This window comes from Epinephelus fuscoguttatus, linkage group LG18, assembly GCF_011397635.1.
Source record: "Epinephelus fuscoguttatus linkage group LG18, E.fuscoguttatus.final_Chr_v1".
Lineage (NCBI taxonomy): Eukaryota > Metazoa > Chordata > Actinopteri > Perciformes > Serranidae > Epinephelus > Epinephelus fuscoguttatus.
Genome location: NC_064769.1, coordinates 18,677,457 through 18,697,778, shown reverse-complemented (window position 1 = coordinate 18,697,778; position 20,322 = coordinate 18,677,457). Strand labels below are relative to the sequence as shown.

Sequence of the window (20,322 nt, the reverse complement as noted above, 5' to 3'; positions counted from 1 at the left end):
CCTCTCTCTGGCCAAAATATAAGTTAACTTTTCATCTTCAGAATCTCACAATACAAGCATATGTCATTGCAGCAGAGCATTAAATGGCCTTAAAAACATGCACAATTATCTATTTAGGTCTAATCATAATTATGCCACCATGAAACTGAGGTGATACCAAAATTATGACCACATTATGAGGGAAAACTACAGTCTAAAACATCTTGATTATTGCAGATTAGTATTGTTTAGAGAATATGCCTGCAGCTGTTGCCTTTGCATCCAAAGAGAGCATAACTGAAACAAATTTCTGACTCTATTTCAACATCCTGTAACATACTGATTTATGAAATGTCTCCAATTTCTCGGGTAGGAATTCCCAGCCTTGTAAAATACCCTCTGTATGGTCCAACACGTGTATTTCGGTGTGATTTTATTTCCGTTAAGGCTGCATTAAGTGCGCTTTAATCTCCTCCCACCTGCCTGGTAAGGTTGCGCGCTCCCGGTGAGTTTTATAGCAACTGTTGCCCAGTGAGGCAGCGCCATAGTCACCGTAGTCCTGGCGACTGTAACCCACCAACAACAACCTCTCGCTCCATCATTACCACCTCCTCCACCATCCTCATCTTCATCAACCAGTCCACAGCTCAGGTTTGAATATTTTTATACTATTTGTAGCCCGAATTCAAGTGCGTCCTCGCTTCACTGGACGGCTGTGTGAAGCAGATATTAATGCTGTGGTGTATGTTTTGTCTGCTGCTGAATGAAGGCTCGGTGAATAGCTGGGGTAGTTTGCTAGCGAGGGTGTTTCTTTGTGACGTGGTAGCCTGCTTGCTAACGTTGCCTGTAGATACCCACAGCTGTGAGAGGTCCTGCTCGCTAGCAGGAGCTAGCTATGTGCTCTCAAAGGGTGCTTTTTGGGCTAAAACTGCCCTAAACGTCAGTGAGTGTGGCGGAAAACGGGTTTCCGTGTAACTTATTTGCTTAAAGTCACCATGCTGGGTGGTAGCATAGGTCCGGGCTAGTCACTGATGCTAGCTGGTCAGCTGGAGCAGGAGCAGGTGTCTGTTGTTGCTAGGTTGCTAACGCCAGCGTCGCCCTCTTACAATGCCTGTTGGTAGCCCATTTTTTGGGCTAATGTTGCCGTGGTATTGTAAGTTCATGTTTCGGGTGGTTCAAAGCTTGTTGGTCATACAAAATCAATAACGTCGACCGGCAATTGGACGCACTGTGAGCTAGCTCTCCATACACTAACTGCTATTGACAATAGCTAAGCCATTACTTTCCCTTTTGTCTTAGGGAGCAAGATAGCTTCGCTAGCTCTCCATCTGCCCTCTTTGTGGCATCAGATGGCTGTGATAAGCTACCCTGATAACACAGGGGCAAGTTTTGCAGTGGAAAAACACCTGCCTGATTTAACATTAAAATACCCCAATGTTACGACCCGTTTTCCCACAAATCATTTTGTAATCCTGCATTGCACATTCAGCAACTGGGCTGGTAAAGTCAAAATCTATCCACCCCTTCTGCAATGCAGATACAATCATTGACAAACAGCTAAAATAGTACATTTTGTTTTTTTGTTTTGCGTGTGCATGCTTTTCTGAGGGTGCGCAAGACTTGTGTGCTCAATCCAGCATGACACTGTCCAGGGGGAAGATGCTCAGTCTGTAGTTGATCTCAGTATTTTTCCAGATTGATTTTGTGCTCACTCAAGTTGGCTTAAAATCATGAAGTCACATCTATTTCAATTACATAACATACACATGTTCTCTTTCTTCACAATATAATAGTAGACATGCATTTCAGGATTCCTTAATCTTGTGGGTGGTTCACATGTGAGACTTGGTTTCTTATTGTTGCATCACAATTATTCTTGGGTCCATTGGGTCCTCTGTGCAGCTGCGACCTCTGATTCCCGTTAGGGCAGAGAGAACAGGTGTGTGTGTGTATATATGTGTGTGTGGAGAGGTGAATGGAGGACAGGTGCATCTCTAGTAGTGGTGGGACTCCTGCACAGCAAGGCCTATTTGTATGTGTCCACACACTATAAATAAAACTTGATTTTCCATCGTAAAAAAAGTCATCATAACATTTTGTTCTCTTTTCAACTGTATGTTAGTTGTGAACGGTGAATCTGTAACTTTTCATGTAGATGCAGGCTTGACAGAGCCAGAGCAATTCAAACCAATCAGGCTACAACACCAATGTAACAGTTTTTACACATACACACAGGTAAAGTCTAAATAGTGTGAATATATTGATCTATTGGCATACACAACCCAAAATAGGACATGGACAGACACCCCTCCCAATACATAACACAGAAAACAGGATGTTGGGAACTGCTAGTTATCAGATCATGTTACCACTTACCTGTAGTCCGCTAGCACAGAAATAGTACCATGCCACCTGCTGCCTGGATCCTGTTACATTTCCAATCACTTAAAGAGGGGCTGATTAATTCAATTATTCAGTCATCCATTTTCATGGCTTAGCAGAATGCAGCATGTTTGGTTTGTTATTTTCCCCAGCCTGCCCACAATAATGTATATTGTTGATGAAAGCGGAGACTTAAAGGCCCTTGTTTTTCTTTCCTAACCCCACATCTGGTGATAACAGTTAGGCGCAGTGAGAGTTCCTCTGTAACTTGTCATGATTGTTCTAGAAATTTTGGCACATTTGGCATGTCTGTTTGCTGTGGCGCTGTCACGAAATAAAATCAGACAAAACAGTAAACACTGACTTTCACTTTTTTCACAACAGTTTACATTATCTTAATATTGATGCAATGTTTTTGACATCACAATCAGCATCAGCAGTCCTAAAAAAAATAAGTCCCTCCCAGATATCCTTACAATCTGAAAGCTCCTAAACAAACACAACATTTTGCATACCTCCCTCCACGTCAGCTCTGAATTACATCTACCCTCCACCTGTTTTCCTGCTGTACTAGCACCTGATCATGCTCCTATCTTGCCTGGGGTTGCATGTACTGTATGTGTGTGTGAGACAGAGAGGGAGAGATTTTGCGTACGGTGTACTTTTCAACCTTGTTCAGCAGCTCTTATTTCTTTACTTGCTCCATCAGACTCCACCTTTTAAAATCAGAGATGCAAATTATGGTAATGTGTGTTTTCTGGTAGCTGCAACTGTGAACCCTGCACTCTTTATTTATTATTTGTTGCTCGTAATGCTAGCAAGAGAAATCGAGGGGAGAAAAGGCAGGGCAAAATGTTGCCCTCCTTGGTGGCTTTTGTTCCTCTGTGTCTTTGTAGGGCTTGCACTTGCTCAGTGGAGCACAGCATTTAAGTGGGCCACAAGGGAGTGCCTGAATGGTGAGGCAGGAGGTGTGTTAGTGTGTGTATATGTGTGCGTGTGTTTGTGGAGGGGGTTGGGGTGAGGCAACAAGAGTGTGTTGTGATGCAGGGGCTCTTTTTCTCTATTAGGTGGGCTCAGTTGGGGCTATGTACTTTAGCTTTCAAACTGCACTGTGGAAGTCTGCATTCTCCTCTCCTCACAATCCTTTTTTTAGCATTGGGATATAGTGAGCCGAAGGCTACGGTTTTTACTTTGCAGTTTAACATTTTTATATCACTTTGGCAGCCTACATCCAAAGGCTTTCTTCGCGAATTGATTGTTATAATTTACAGCGTCTTGTCGATTTCGCAGAGTATAAATATTTGAACTGGATAGTGGTTTATTTTTCCATTAGCCAGACTGCAGCCTGTCTAGCAAACAGCCTGCTGACATGTCTGACAGTGATAGTATATGCTCATATCCCCCTCCCCAAGGTGTTGAAAATAGTCATGCTGGAAGCAGACGGCTTTGCTTTAATGAATCTCAGTGCCCCTGTATGTTTGAAGAAGATGCAGATTTTCCCTGCTGCTTCACTGTACCTCACCGTCTCAGTGCACTGAGACAGATTGACTCTGCTTTGGCGCAACTACAAGGTTGGTCACCCCAACACCAATAAAGTCACAGCCTTCCTCCTAAAGAAACAGACCAGTATGATATTGAAGATAAAGGGAAGGGGGCAGGCCGTCTCTGGAGAGATTTGGAGCTGTTAGGAGACCCAGCTTAATTAACCAAGAGAGGCTTGTTCGTGGAAACTGTGATGGGGAGGAGGTGGCCTTCCTCTGGAAGAAATGGGTGATGGTAGCCGTACTATTATTAACTCAGAAACACAGGTTCACCATCAGTGTCTGTTTACACTCTTACCCTTATCTTCAAAATAGTTCACTTTAGCCTCGCTTTCCAATACTTCTATTACTACTAGTAAATCTCTGACACACTGAGCTCTAGTAATGACAATATGTGGGAGAGATACTCTAAAATTACATAACTTTTCGGTTGTTGTGATACACTTTCTCAGTGCTGATCAAGGACTTCCAATCTCGAGTAAACTCATGAAAGTGGGAACTGACAGAGCAACAAGAAGCAGCATCTATTTGGAGTTTGTTAAATATTAACTTGCTTTATGGCTGTGAACATGGAGACAAGACCATGTGTCACTGATGCATGAGGCTCTCAGTACATTAAGTACCACAAGGCAGAAACAGGTGCTTGGGCAGGATTGCTCTTGAGCAGCTTTAGTAGCATTCATTTGGGTGAAACGTTAGTGATTTGTGGGGAAACATCATGTTTTCTCTTATGCCTTGATTACAATTTCATTTAGGGATATTATGTGTCTTGTGTTAAGGATTAGGTTTATAGTTGGTTGAGTTATTAGAGAACGATGCCTCTAATTGTATAACTGTTTCAGCAGATGTTATAAAATAAGAGGGGTGAAAAAGAAATGTGTGTGTGGTCCTTTGCTTGTTGTAAATGACATCCAAAAGAATACAATGCTGTATTTGTAAATGTACTCTGCTTTAGTGAGTTATCTATATGTTGATGCCAAATAAGCATTGGCTCAGTGATGCATTACGATTATTATGTTGATGTTACCGAGTTGTTAAGTTGCTTTTCTGGTTAGACCAGTAGGCTGAGAGTGTTTTCAGCAATTGTGATCATTATCTGTCTACAGCAAGACTGTGTTTTCTCTGTCTTATTTAGGCGCCATGCAGACCCCTGAAGCAGGCGCTGACTCCACCTCCACTGTCCCTCTTCAGACCACCGTGCCTGTCCAGCCTACCGGCTCCACCCAGCAGGTGCCTGTCCAGCAACAGGTACATTCAGCCTGTCTGTGTGTGTGTGTTTGTATCTGAACACTCCTCCATGTGTGCATACTGTACATGCCTGTCTGTATTTCCCAGAGCACTATGTGCCTTAACTAAATTAGATAATTGATATGCAACTCTTGCTTTTTGTCTTACCAGGCCCAGACTGTTCAACAGGTTCAGCATGTTTACCCAGCACAGGTGCAGTATGTGGAGGAAAACAGTGGCGTCTACACCAATGGCAACATGTGAGTCAGTCTATTACCCAGCTCTGCTCTTATACCACTTCACAAATATTAGTGCGACGTCTCTGCAGCCTGTTCTTTCTCCTCTTAAGTCTCTCCAAACCATCATTCATGTCAAAAGCACATGATGTCGGTGGGGACTGCGCTCTTTTTTTGTGTGTGAGTGTTTGTTTTCTCGTATGAGGCGTCTGCAGTCGTGTGTTTGATTGTGCTCAGTCACCTGAACATGACCAGAAGTAGGCCTGTCTTTTAAGTGCTGATGCCACGCCAGGTTCCCCCGGGTCTGAGGAATAGGGTTACATAGGCACTCGACTAACAAGCCCACGCTGTCCTACTGTGATACACACGTCGGTGCATGTACAGATACAAACACACAAATTCTGTGACCTCAGCCACTAGTGGAAACACTCATGCAAGAGGCATCGCCAGACAAAGTGCTTGGAAATACAAAAGCATACATACACCAAACAACTGGACACATGAGCTGAGCACCAGGCTTGTGTCAACATCATATGTGAAAGTTATATTTAAAGAGTCACCCAAATCATAAAACATGTTTAAATATATAAATTGGATTAAAAATCTATTTAAGATTGTCTCCATTATGACAGTCGTCGTTTACATTATTTGACCGAACCTACACAAACACATGTACTGTGTGTTGTTACTGTTACCATATAGGTTTAATAGGTGTCTTGCATAACTAAGAAACCATACTTGGACTAAAAGAAATAAAATATAAAAAAAAGATTTGTTTTATTTTGGACACGTTGACTGACTGCTAACCTCTCTTTCGAACAGAAGAACCTACTCGTACTCAGAGCCGCAGCTGTATAGCCAGAACAGTGGAGGGAACTACTTTGACACACAGGGCAGCTCATCGCAAGTCTCCACTGTGGTGACATCTCATGGCATGACCAACAACGGAGGAGGGGGCAGTGGAGGAATGAACATGAATCTGGCAGGGGGTCAGGTAATCAGCACCAGTCCTGGGGCTTACATCATGGACAATGCTGCACCCCACCCCGCCACCCAGACGGCACGAACTTCCCCAGCTACTGTAAGTGCATAGCACCCACTAGTTTGGGTCTACCTTTGCCTGCCTGCTTTTGTGCGTTTGTTGATGGAGCATCAGACTAGTGTATGTAGAGTCTACCTCTCCCCTGTTCAGACCCGCACAGCTATTAGTTTGCATAGACTCTTCCTATCAACATAGATGCTCTGTTTCTGTCACACTTTATTGATCCATGCACTAGTTTGATCTCAAATGTAGGACACCAGTCTCTTCAGCAGGGTTCCATATTTGAACTCAATATTTGTGTCATGTTTTCAAAATACCAGCGTATACACATAGTACATATATATTATGTCACATTATAGAGAAGCTACTTTTGTGCGCACCTCCTCAATGATTGTGTACGGTGTGTTTTATCTCTGGCAATGATCCTTTGCTGATGTATGCGATGCGCTGCGTAGGCTGTGTCTCTGCAGTGATCTAACTACTGCCAGCAGTGTTCACACTGTAACCCTTAATATTTAATGTTCATGTAATGCAGGACTTTGTTTCCATGCCTTGTTTCATTTATCTGATATTACCACTCTTTGGTGTAGAGCGGGGATACTCAGCTTGCTTTGCCCGGGGGCCACTTTTGCAAAATGACAGGAGACCAGTTAATAAACAAACATTAATAACATTTATCAGTGTGTATGATAAATGATGCCTGTTTTTTAGGCTTTTTACATTTGTTGTCCTCACTCTTCCTAGCCAGTCGTAGCAGGTCAGGACTTGAGGACATTGGGGGCTTAGCCCAGATCTCTGTTGGGGGCTCTCCTAGCACTTTTCTTTGTTAATTAAGCTCTGTTTTGATATTTTTCATGCACTCTGGCACTTTATTTACCATCAGATTACAAAAAAAAAATCCACAAATGAGTTCATTTACTTAATTGTGAATTAGAAAATGGTCATTGGACCACCCAGCACCCTATCATGGCCCAAATTTGGCCCACAGGTTGTAAGTAGAGTATCACAGATGTAGAAGAAAGACGAGGCTAAAAGCTGACACAGGTGTATTAAGGAGGGGAGGACTCACCCACTCCTCACGAGACTCCTGCATCAGACAAAGTGGTGCACGCAGCACAAGAGCCTCGCTTTTTTGTCATAATCTGAACGAACCATTAGGTATTTTCACACAGTCCACCGTAATGATACTTCCTGGCAGTACTGTAGCAATGATGCTTGGCGACTGACATTACATTATGTGGATATCAGTCACGGCAGAGAGTTTAGAACATCCAGTAATAGCTGTGCAGAGGAGAAATGTTTTAGTAGATATTTATTTTCTAATCAAAATGTGTGCAAGGGTACAAGGGTATTTTAACCGCTTAAGCAAAATGCCAGCTCATCCTTGTCTATGTTAAGTGATGTCATTGACAAGATAAATGAGCCTATATATAGGCAGTATTTGCAGCTGCAGAATTACCATAGTGTTCAGCTCATGATTTCACATGTATGACCTTAAATGTTTGTATTCCAAAGTTACAGTCAGGGCATCATCTTTTATATAGTATGTTGTCTTTTAGCCTGTGTTGCTGTATATTTTTGTGAGGCTGTTTGTGAAACTGCCAATACCCAATTAGAAATCTTCCCATGAAACATGAACCAGCTTTTCGGCGTAACTCTTGAGGTTGACGTGCAGGTATTACTAAATCATCTTGGCACACTGCCCTCGTCTATTGCATTTGTAATGGAGTCTGGCATTTTCTCTGCACATAATAGTTGTAATAAGTGGGTCTGTGCTAGTGGAATCTGGAAGGTTTGTGTGTCTGCCAGCTACCCACGATTGATGTACGCAGTAGCTGATCCTGTTGAGCCCATGTCCTCATTTCTTAACTATGCAAAGATTTTCCCTAAATGACATGAGTCCTGCTCTGCTTGGGTTTAGTGGTGCTTGCTTTGGCATCCTTTCTAGATTCTCTTTATTTTTTTCTAGTGGACACCAACTTGTCTACATCAACTCTTTATTTCTGTTGCTTTTGTTTTTATTTCTCCCTCTTACATTTTGTTGTCCTGTGCTTCATGGTTTATCAGATTGAAATGGCGATTGAGACGCTCCAAAAATCTGAGGGTTTATCCAGTCAGAGAAGCTCGCTGCTCAACAGCCATGTAAGTTGCTTTTTTACGAATGCTTGCCCTTGCTTTACTTTTGCAAGACTTCTGCCTCTCTCGACTTTGTATACATTTGAGTTTGATGTGGTGCTTGCTGTTTTTGTTGCTTATCTCAATTGTTACTATTGTTTTAAATTAACTGGCTGCTGTAGAGATGCTTTCGCAGAGGTGTGATGATGCTGCAACATGAAGATTACAGACTGTCAGTCTGAGGTCTTTCCAGACAGTTTGCGTGGACTGATGTGTGAATCTCTTGAGTAAAAAAAAGCGTGTTCCCTTGCAGCTCCAGTGGCTGTTGGACAATTACGAGACAGCAGAGGGCGTAAGTCTACCACGATCCACCCTCTACAATCATTATCTGCGCCACTGCCAGGAGCAGAAACTGGACCCTGTAAATGCAGCCTCTTTTGGCAAACTCATCCGCTCCATCTTCATGGGACTCCGTACAAGGCGCCTTGGGACAAGGTTAGCTTTTTTCCCCAGATCTTTTTTCTTAGGTTAAGAAAAGTTATCAGTTTGGAGATTCACAATTTTCACCCAGTGGCTGTTTGCTTGTTTCGCTCCCCTTGCTGTTGTCATTCATCTAATCCATTGGTTCCCAACCCCTACTAGCAGTCGCCAAAGCTTCATGGGGGGTACAGTAGGCCTGTATCTCAGGATTTTATTCATTTCTGTGAAGAAACCCAAATGGAATTGTTAATTTTAAAGTTTAGTTTATTATTAAGTTATAAATTAAAGGGCACGTTGACGACCTTAATCAGGCTTTATTCACACAGCCTTCACTTGCTACTAAACAGACTTGTCCTGCATTAGAAAAGTACGCATTTGAAAAGCCAAAGGGCTAACAGAATAATCCAAGCATCAGGGAGAAGAAGACACTGAATCTGTCAAAAAGAAGCCTAGTAAGTTTGTAGGATTGTTAAAAATTAGATAAATATATAATGCAGACAGATGATTGTATAAAAGTTCCTAAAAATATCAGGGAAACTAATCTCTGATGCAGTATGTGGAAATAATCTGCTCAAAATCCATCGAAATCACTCGTTTTACACAAAATCTATGCAGTTTTTCTGTACTGTTACATTATGCATTAAATATAATATGAAATATAGATCAAATATGTCACATAGTCAGGGGTCTTAAATAATAGAAAAGGGATCTCTTAAGTAAGATTGGTTGGGAACAACTGTTCTGAATCGTAATGTTCTGAAAGCACCATCTATTCTTTTCTGTCCCTCTCTGCCACCCATATGAACTTTTCTGTGAACCTCACATTAGGAGTCTGCTAATGTGTGTTCACGTATGGTTTTGTCTTCTAGAGGGAACTCCAAATATCATTACTATGGTATACGTGTGAAGCCAGACTCCCCCCTCAACAGACTTCAAGAAGACATGCAGTATATGGCCCTGAGACAGCAACCTGTTCAGCAGAAACAGAGGTACACAGGCAGCTAGGCATGCATGCATACAGACATGCAGTGCTTGTTGTTGTTTTTTTATAGATACTGACGTAATATTTGAGTTTCAGGTTCAAGCCAGTGCAGAAGTTTGATGGCTGCTCTGGGGAGAATTACTCAGGTGGAGGCCAGCACCATCCTGGTGCAGCAGAGCAGACAGTCATTGCACAGAGCCAACACCACCAACAGTTCCTAGGTAAGCTGCTTTTCTCTTTATCTAACTGCCACATAAGATGCACTTAAGTATATTTAATATTGTGTTTTTTCAGATTTTTCCACATTTCATTTTTTTATCGCTCCAACAGATGCATCACGTGCACTCCCTGACTTTGTCGAGCTGGACCTGGGACAGAGCAATACAGAGAACATCAGCCCAGAGGATGTGAAAGCTCTCCAGTCCCTGTACAGAGAGCACTGTGAGGTTAGATAAAGGACATTTACTTCACATGTAACCACAGCTCACAGTGGCACATGAGTGCGTTTCACAGGGGGGCAGGGGGTCGGGTTCTTCTTCAGTGCTCAAAAGAAAGCTAAGCGATCCTCTTCAATATTGACACATTATCAATAGGACTGTACAGGCACTGTGACTATACATTTGTCTATTGATCTGCCTGGACCTCACCACCCTTTAAATCAATTCCATTTTTTTTCTATTAAGATTCTCATCCATGTTTTTCCCTCTTAAAAATGTATCTGCCAGTATCTATTATTACAGCAGTTTAATAGTTTAATCTTATATAAGCTGTCCTTAGTGAGAAAATATTGGTAGGACTGAACACTCTGAACTCAGGTTCCACAAATTTCTAAAAAGCACATGTATTTAAACTTTGGTTGGATTCAGACTGTGGAAACTTTGGGGAAAGGTCATGTGTGTTTGTAGTGACAGAGATTCGTAAATGCCAGCAGCTGGCATTTTAGAGCAGATTTTTGTCTTTATCTTATGAAGTTTTCAATCACAGCTCTCCTAATGTCTGGGAGACTAGAGCTCAGGTCATACACAGGTGATGGCCAAGGCCTTATGATCTGACAGAGAGATGTCCACCTCTTGTGATTAAAGGGTCAGTTCATCCAAATTACATAAAATAAACATAGTGGTAGCAAGGTAGTTTTGAGTTGGTGTGCTGAGGTTTTGTGACGTTCATATCTGCTCCTCAGAGAACTGAAAAATATCCTTAGGTATTTTTAGACTGATACTTAATTCTAAGAACTCCCTCTTTGTGCTGTCTGCACTACAAGACCTAAGAGCAATCATAGTTCTTAGAACACCATTTTGAGGGACTTTTTAGCTTCTATTTCAGAGTAGGTACTCTCCAAGCACCAAGAGTGCCGCAAGTGCACTGTGATTAGTCCAGATATTGGCAGTGTACGTTGATTTGTCAAACACAGCCAATGCAGCACCGGCAAATGCCATTTTTGAAAACCTGGTAGCTGCAAAACAGCAGACGACGAACAGTAGTGAGCATATACATGGCGGTGGAAATGCAATTTTGACTCCCCAAAGGGAAAGTGAGGTAGCTAACTGCTGGCCGGCTAACAGTACATCATTTTAGCATTTCTACTGGCAGTGCGAATGCAAACAGAAAGAAAGCCCTTGAAAGTATGTCGCTTTCGTGGGAAGCTCCCCAGTGGGAAGTTCCTTTCATCGAGTCTCTTGAATAGTTTGGTCTGAAAACACCTATTGCCAATTGACAGTGTCCATGTCAGTCTTTCGGTACTCCATACCTACAACTCAGTATCAAGTAGTATCCAAACTTCTCCAGGCAAATGATACCTGCATTTGATCTTTTTTGTACCCAGATCTAGCCAAAAAAATACTATTTGTATGATTCTGCTCGCAGCCAGTCACTGCAAGTGTTCTTGAATGTAATGCAATGTGTGATTGGCCCACTACCACAGCATCTACAACCCATACAGTCTTTGATGTGGTGAAGTCGAGAGCAATGTATTTGACACACTTGGGAGTTGAGCGTGCTGAGATGCCACCAAAACGTTCAAAATTATGGACATACTACACACCTGTGGCATCTGGTTGCATTTTACGCAAGTGAATGCTTCTGTTTACGTGATGGGTATCAAATGAAGTACTGTATTGGTATTGGTATCACTTGAATGGCACTGGTATTGATACTGGCATCATAATTTTTGATATGATATCCAGCCCTGCAATATCCTGGACAAACCACAGACCTCGCTGTCCGTAGTTTTCAAAGGGACTATTTCCTCTTCATTGTTTTAGTTTATTCTCCATTTTCATTTCAGGCTATCCTGGATGTGGTCGTCAACCTCCAGTTCAGTCTAATTGAGAAGCTCTGGCAGACATTCTGGCGTTATTCTCCTCCTGACTCTGTAGAGGGTGCCACTGTAACAGAAAACAGGTGAGGTCAAGCTGATGATGACATACAATGTGTTTTGTTTTGTTTTTTTCATAGGTGAATAAAGGCATGTTACTGAACTTAAGAGTCTGGTATGTTTTTTTTTCCGCAGTAGCTTAAGTGAGATTGAAGCGCGGCTGCCCCGTTCACAGCTGTTGGAGCTGTGCAGAAACGAGGCTGTACTCAAATGGATGAGCACCTGTGACCATCTAATGTACCAGGCCCTTGTGGAGATCCTCATTCCTGATGTCCTGAGACCCATTCCCAGTGAGCCAAAGCCTCTCATGTTTATTTGTCTGCCTTGTTTATGCTTGTAACACTAAAATCCTTAACCCGCTGTCATTGTTTTTGTTTTCCAGGTGCCTTGACTCAAGCCATTCGCAATTTTGCCAAAAGCCTGGAAGGTTGGCTCAATAATGCCATGAATGCCATTCCACAGAGAATGATCCAGACCAAGGTACACTTTCAGTATTCCTATTATTTGAACACTACAGATAAGTTTATAAAGGTATGGATGGTTACAGTATGTAACACCTGGCTCTTTGTGTGTGCTCTTTTCAGATTGCCGCTGTTAGTGCCTTTGCGCAAACACTGCGCAGATACACATCTCTGAACCACCTGGCTCAGGCGGCACGTGCTGTTTTGCAAAACACGTCACAGATCAACCAGATGCTGAGTGATCTTAATCGTGTTGACTTTGCCAATGTACAGGTCAGAACAGCTCTTTATGTTTAGCTACTTTCCTTCCTTTCCTTCTCTATAACGCCACTCTGTTTTCACTGTCCAAGTGTGAACCTTTTGTTCTCTCCCTGTGTTGCTATATAGGAGCAGGCATCATGGGTGTGCCAGTGTGAAGAGGGAGTGGTTCAGCACTTGGAGCAGGACTTCAAGGCCACACTACAGCAGCAAAGCTCCCTGGAGCAATGGGCAGCCTGGCTGGAAAATGTGGTCACTCAGGTGCTCAAGCCTTACGAGCACCGGCCCAGTTTCCCCAGGGCAGCTCGACAGTTCCTGCTTAAGTGGTCCTTCTACAGGTCCGTTAAAAAAAAAAAAAAAAAGACCCAACCACACTGAGACACATCTGTGAGTGTGCAGCAGGAGACAAAACCCTCATAATGTTTTTAAATGTCTTCTCAGTTCTATGGTGATCAGGGACCTGACACTGCGCAGCGCTGCCAGCTTTGGCTCCTTCCACCTGATTCGCCTGCTGTACGATGAGTACATGTTTTACTTAGTGGAGCATCGTGTGGCCCAAGCTACTGGAGAGACACCAATTGGTGTCATGGGGGAGGTATAAATGTGGCATCTTATCTTCACAGTATTTATGGTGCCATTGTGAGCACTGCAATATGACGGATAAATTATACATCAGGTGTGAAATTACCTGTTTAGTCATTTTAAATCTGTTGATAAAATCACCCCAGAGGACATGTTTTACCTAATTACAATGGAGTTTCTCTTTTAGATTAGAAACACATTAAGATAAATGGCTATTGCCCCCACTAATTATGATGTTTGTCTCTGTTTTCAGTTCGACAGTCTCAACACCTTGTCCCTCACTAACATTGATAAAGGTATGTGATAAAATGTATTAAGCACTATAGCCTGAGAACCAGTATTCTATAAAACCTTCTTTTAAAGGGATAGTTCGGATCTCTTGAGGTGGGGTCGTATAAGATACTTATCCATAGACAGTGTTTAACATATGTGATGTTCTTTCATGTCCAGATGAAACAAGTGGGATGGACAGCGACTTAGAAGATGACACGGAAGAATCCGGGGAACCTCTTGCCAAGCGAGAGAAGTCAGAGCATGAGGTGATCCAGGTGATACAGGTCGGGGCGCTAGAGGACGGGTCCCACCCTGTGGTGGGGGTCGTCCAGCCCGGCGTCCTCCACTCACTGCCGCAGCCCCCGCAGGACCACACTGAGCACATCCTTACCCCCTCTGCTGGCACTCCCACCATCCGCCACTGCAGCGCCACAGGCAACACCTACGCCTCCGTTTGAGGGTCTGAGGGCATGGCCAGCCTCGCCTGGTCTGTTTTTGCTGTCTCACTCTCCACATATCTTTCTCTCTGTAAGTCTAGATGTGTCCGTCTTTCTCATGCATTGTCTCCGTCTGCACTCGTGTGGACACGCTCTCCTCCCCCCATCTAGCCCGGTCAGTGGGGGAGTGCTCAAATGATGATACTGTGGCCAAGATGTGCTGTCCGTGTCTGACTGCTTAGATTCTGGATGTGGTGTGATCCCATAAGTCTGTGCTCTATCGCAATGCAGCAGCTGGCGGAGGACTAATTTGACCCGGTAAATGTTTCCTGCCTTGGCATGACATGAACGCCTCTGTCTGTCTATGCAGACGTGTTTTGTCTTGAAGAAAAAATTCAACTTTTTTAAACTACTGATGTCTCAGAGCTCAAATCCATGTCACTAGTCCCAGTGGAGCAAAGTCATCGATTGACTCAACACTTTCACCTACTGTAAATAGTTTTGCTGTACTTTCAATTGGTATATCCCTAAACTCATGGTGCTATCATTGTGTTTTGTTTTAATTTCCATTTATCCCTCCTAATTTTAGCATGATTTATGTCCACATGCATTCCAACTGCTGATGTATGTAGCTAAAAAACAAGGGAGGACTTTCTATCTATGTATGGCATTTGAAAAAGGATCATAGGGCAGTTTTGTCCGTTATGTTTAAAAATGATATGGTAGCCACCCACTGATAACCACTTCTAGATTTTAAGCCACAGAAAAAGAAACCCCTAAAGAAATATTTGTGCTGCTATTTGTGTAAATAGAAATGAGATGGAGAAGACCAGCTGTACAAAACCACTTCCTCAGTGCTAGCTGTTCTATGCACTCTGTGCATATCGCTTGCCTTTGTTCATTTTAGATGGCGCTGTAGTGCGGTGTAAGTGACCAGCTGTAATCTTGAACACTTACTGGACATGATCCCCCGTTTTTGTTTTTGTTTTTCTTTTGCAGTTTCTGTCTTACTGAAATTTTTTTTAAGTTCACAAAGGACCAAAAACAAACCAACAAGAGGACGCTGAGAGTGAGCCACTTGGGCCACCCGAGAGCTGTTTCCTGTCCCACAGTGCCATGTCGCAGAGCAGAAGGAATGTCAGGGATTTAATGTACCTCGGCTTTATCATAGTGCCTTATCCTTAAATGCAGCTGTCCTTGTAGTCCTGACTGTGTGCTGTAGAGAGCCCACAGCCCCTCTGCATTGTCCCAGCCACAGATTTGGCTTTCTGGTGACTCGTGGCTGGATTTGGGCTGGCTCATCAGTGTTGAGACCAAGGGATGCAGGCACAGACACACCTGTTGTTTTCTCTGGATGAGCTTCTACTAAGCTTATTACTTATCCGAATCATGGTCTTTAGCCTTGCTCCTGCCCTCACTCTGCCCTCTTGAGGCCTATTCCTGCATTCGCCTTTGTTATCGGGTGAAGTGTATGTGTGTGTGTGTATGTGTATGTGTATGTGTGCGTATGTGTGTGTGAACACGGATGCATCGGTCTGCACTGTGTTTTTATGTACATGTGTATATAAGTCTGTGTGTCTGTGTGCTTGTGTGTGTATGTGTTGGAACACATCCATCAGTCACCCTACCTCAAACCAGTGGTGCCAGCCCTTTTGACGCGTGCAGCACAGTCACCAAACCTTATTGCACACACACCACTGTACTGCACAAATCTCAACGCGACAGAGAAAAGCTGCATTGCTTTTTCTCTCACCTCTGATACATTTCCATTTCAGTTTTTAGCCCATAAAATGCTTTCACCCTTTGTTCCCTGTTTGAAGATCATCTTTGTACAGTGGACCAAAAGTAGATATTTTGTGATATTCAAAGAGATATATAGATATATATGTATAGTATATATAATGATGATACACTACATATATTTGTTGCTTTATATGTGATTGTTTCTTTTCGTAGCTCCTCTGTAATTAGTTCATAGACTGTGAAATGGGGAAAAGGCATGGGGACTAACTTCTGATTCATTAGACTACATCTATACTTGAACTGTTATAGCATTCTATGTTGTGGAGATTATTGAGATTAATCCTCTAAATAGGAACATTTTGTTACTAAAAAAAAAAAGATTTTTGTTATTGTTTTTTCATGCTTGTTGAAATGGTCTGCACGATTTCTCTGCAGAAATGTTTATTTATTGATATTTATTGTGTTTTGGTTTCAACGCTTACCCGTTACAACTTATTCTAATGGGTCCTGATAATGAATCACAAATTATACCACTGCAAATGGCAGACCTACTGTACAGGAGGACCAGACGATTTTTTTGTTTTGTTTGTTTTCTTCTTTGTAAGTCATGTGTGTAGGTTGATAAAGGTACAAAAAAATATATGGGGTGGCACTGTATGTGCTGTAATCACTTCTTGGCTCTATCACTGGTCAAATGATTCCTTCAGATACAAGAAGTGCAAGGGATCTTTGGCAATTATTTTCTTTATGTCTGTGTAGAAAACATGCTTGGCAGTAAAGCAAGGTTTGGGAGTGCAAATACTGCGTGTCATTTAGGTTACTGGGTCAGTGGAGTCTCACAGATGTTTTGTTAAATAATTTCTACAACACTTTTGGGAGTCTGGCAACCCCAAAGACATAGTCATCGATTAAAGGTCCAGTGTGTAGGATTTAGGGGGATATATTGGCAAAAATGGAATATAATATAATAAGTATGTTTCCTTTAGTGTATAATCACCTGACAGTGAGAACCATTGTGTTTTCGTTACCTTAGAATGAGATGTTTATATAGGGAGAGGGTCCTCGTCCATGAAGTTCGTCATGTTGCATCACTATGTTTCTACAGTAGCCCTGAACAGACAACCAAACACTGGCTCTAGATAGGGCCATTAGCATTTTTGCGTGTCGAACAGTGTCGGAAAAACACTGATTTTCAACGTGAAACTGCTTTATTCAGTGTTTATACCGGTTTAAATCACAGGTCTGTTTGTTTTAGCGAGGAAGAGACCTCTGCGGATAATTCAGCTCCCGTTAAAACCCTCCTGAACGTCTTGACCATAAGTAACTAGAGACAAAAGGTGAGCACACATTAGAAGGTGCTTGGCTGGCAGCCCACCTCCTACAAGCCAAACAGCGTCAGAGAAACACTGATTTGTAATGTGAAACTGCATTACATTATTATTATTACATTATTCAGTGTTTATACAGATTTTAACCTCTGCAGCTGCACCACAAAACCTCCTGAACAATGCCCACTGAGGGAATCCTTACCCTGAGTTCACATGTGGCACTTGGGAGAAGTTTCAGCTGGTTGCAGTCTGCAGTCATCACCACTACATGCCGCTAAATCCTACACACAGCTCCTTTTTAAACCTGCGGTACACATCTCATACTGTAGCCTTACCCCGAGTCTGCTGCCTTGAAATGTCTGGCTTACCAGATCTAGGAATTGAGCGCACATTAATCTGGCTTTCTTATCATAATGCTGAAGAATAGTTTAAAAAGTCTGCAAGAAAAGGTCAACGTACTTTAAGTAGCTGGAAGTTGAAGGCCTGAGGCATTTCGTTTACATCAGTCTGCAAGCATGACGAACTTGCGCCCTGACTTTTGGTATTAAACTGTTTAATGCAAGTTGGGGGTACGATAATGAAACTGTCCAATAAAAGAAAGGAATGCATACAAAATTTTACACCCGAGATCATCTCTTATACTTTCTCCAGAGCTGCACATAAATCTCTGTAATAACTGCAACATGAATGAACTTCCCCATTCCCAAGAGTTCACTTGACTGACTCCGGCACGCACTGAGTTTTTAAGAACAGCGTTGTAAAAAGTGGAGATGGGGTTGTGTCTGTGACTTTAAAGTTTAAATTATGTTGTAAATCTGGATAGTCGTGTACCGGTTAGGAATGAAGGTTTTGCAGGATTTTCTTTTCTGCTTGTGGCATTTTTTTCCCTTTCTCTCACTGAATGATTTTGTTGTTGTTGTTTTTTTTCCACATATGAATCTCAGCTCCCTTGTCATATAAATTAACATTGTAGATGTAAACTTGTATTATTTTGTGCCTGAAGTGGAAAATGGCTTATGAAATGTTTTCTTTAAATCTTACTTGTGTGCTTTAGGATCATAAGTGCTTTCTGGTCTTGCACGCCTACCATGTGCTGCTTGAAACTATTTTGTTTTAATGTCAATTTTGTCGTCCCCCCCCCCCTTTTTATTCTACATAGACTTACTCATGTGCCAGACAGTGATTTAGCTTTCTGCATCTCAAAGCCTGCCTGGTTTAACACTGACTGGACTGATGCTAATGCTGCCAACACAATTGTACTTTATTTCTCAGTGTCTTTAAAAAATTGAGGAGTAAGATTGTTTTGTAACAGCTGTTTGCAAAGGAGCCTGTTTCCAACCAGAAAAAAGAAACAAAAAAAAAAGACATAAGCTATTCCTTAACTTATCATAGGAGCGAAAGCTAAGAGATGCCTCTTCACCTGGACTAAACGGCAGCTTCACTGACCCATAGCAGACTCCAGTGCCTTTAATTTCGCCCCGGCCAGAGCAGATGGCCTGGGTGACTATTGGGTCTCTGGTGGGCTACAGATAGAGGCTATCAGAACAGACATTTCATTGCACAGGTGCTGCCACTGAGAAGACACCAGGAAAGCATAAAGACCTGTCCTCAGACTTGGACTATTTATTTACTGGATGTGACACCACAGACAGACACACACACACACACACACACTCACACACATACTTAGTAGTTTACACACGGTAGATAACCTGCAGACAGCTTTTTATTGTACAGAACTGGTTAAATGAACAAGGAGAGTTACTGTAAGTAAAATGCTCTCTAATGAATTGTTTTCTCATGATCGTGCTTTTCTTTTGTCAAAATGATATCTTCTGAATGCTGTGACCTGTTTGAGATTTGTATTTGGATGTTTTCAAGTGCCATTTGACAGTCTAGTGAGTCGTGGCCATCTGTAGCACGCTCTAATGCAAGCACAAGCATTTGGCAGTGGCATTTGGGGAAGGTTCTTATTTTGATTCACCCTAGACAAAAGTATGTATATATCAAAAACTGGGGAGAAAAAAAAAGGTTTATTTATTTGTGTCTTAATTATTTGATTTGTTCTTTATCAGATATCAGATATGTTGGCTAAAGTGCTTTTGTGATTTCTTTTTTTCTCTTTTTTCCTTTGGATAATGTATAGTATCTGATATAATATATACATACAAACTTCATGTGACTTTCTTTTTGTGTGCCATTCAGTTTTCTTCTCAAATTGGCGAGCAAACCAATGCGTGTAGGGTGATTTGTATTGTGTATTTTACATAAAAAACGAGGACAATTGGGGGACTTTTATATTTATAAAGACATTATCATTTAGTGTGTCGTATTGATGAATATAGAAACTATTAAAGACACATGTAGTTTGGTTTTCTGAATATTTCAGATCTCAGCTCAGGCTAGCTTCTTAGTGTTGTTTTCTTAAAATTTGTGACTCGTCTTTGCAGTAATAAATGTTTTCTTGTTCAAAGTCAAGCGTCCTCGTAATTTTAATCCCAAACGAAGGAGATTTCACAACTCCCAACACAGTAGTGTTAGCCCATTGAATTTTATTCAACCATACTCATACATATAAACACCAATATCATTCAAACTACATACGTATTGAGTGTATGACACAATTGTAAAGATTAAGATGAGCATGAACTTGCATTTCCTGAAAATTGTACAGCATTCTTCTTTTTTTCCCCATTCTTTTTGTGGTTTATCACTGTAAAGGTAGCAAAAGAGTATAAAATACTGCGACAGCTGTGGGTAAACAGAGCTCCAAATACCAAAATATTGTTTGATCGACTGTGCTGAGCAAAAACTGAGATCGTTCAGTTAGACGATTAAAACCATGCTTGTACAAGCGACATGACACAATCGACTGCAGTCCG

General features: G+C 42.0%; 1 protein-coding gene across 2 annotated transcripts; it reads left to right on the top strand.

Moving 5' to 3' along the window:
- Positions 1-282: 282 nt before the first annotated feature.
- On the top strand, positions 283-19,617 carry rfx3 (regulatory factor X, 3 (influences HLA class II expression)). 2 transcript variants are annotated; one of them, XM_049603720.1, is made up of 17 exons: positions 283-630; positions 5,038-5,150; positions 5,301-5,389; positions 6,191-6,446; positions 8,475-8,549; positions 8,836-9,017; positions 9,872-9,991; positions 10,081-10,205; positions 10,315-10,430; positions 12,269-12,384; positions 12,494-12,648; positions 12,741-12,838; positions 12,943-13,092; positions 13,207-13,415; positions 13,519-13,672; positions 13,913-13,955; positions 14,110-19,617. In XM_049603720.1, the coding sequence occupies exons 2-17, from the start codon at positions 5,043-5,045 to the stop codon at positions 14,388-14,390; spliced, it is 2,277 nt and encodes a 758-aa protein (XP_049459677.1). In that variant the 5' UTR covers positions 283-630; positions 5,038-5,042; the 3' UTR covers positions 14,391-19,617. The 2 variants fall into 2 exon arrangements, with proteins under 2 accessions (XP_049459677.1, XP_049459675.1); XM_049603718.1 differs by having other exon boundaries at positions 6,188-6,446.
- Positions 19,618-20,322: the final 705 nt, after the last annotated feature.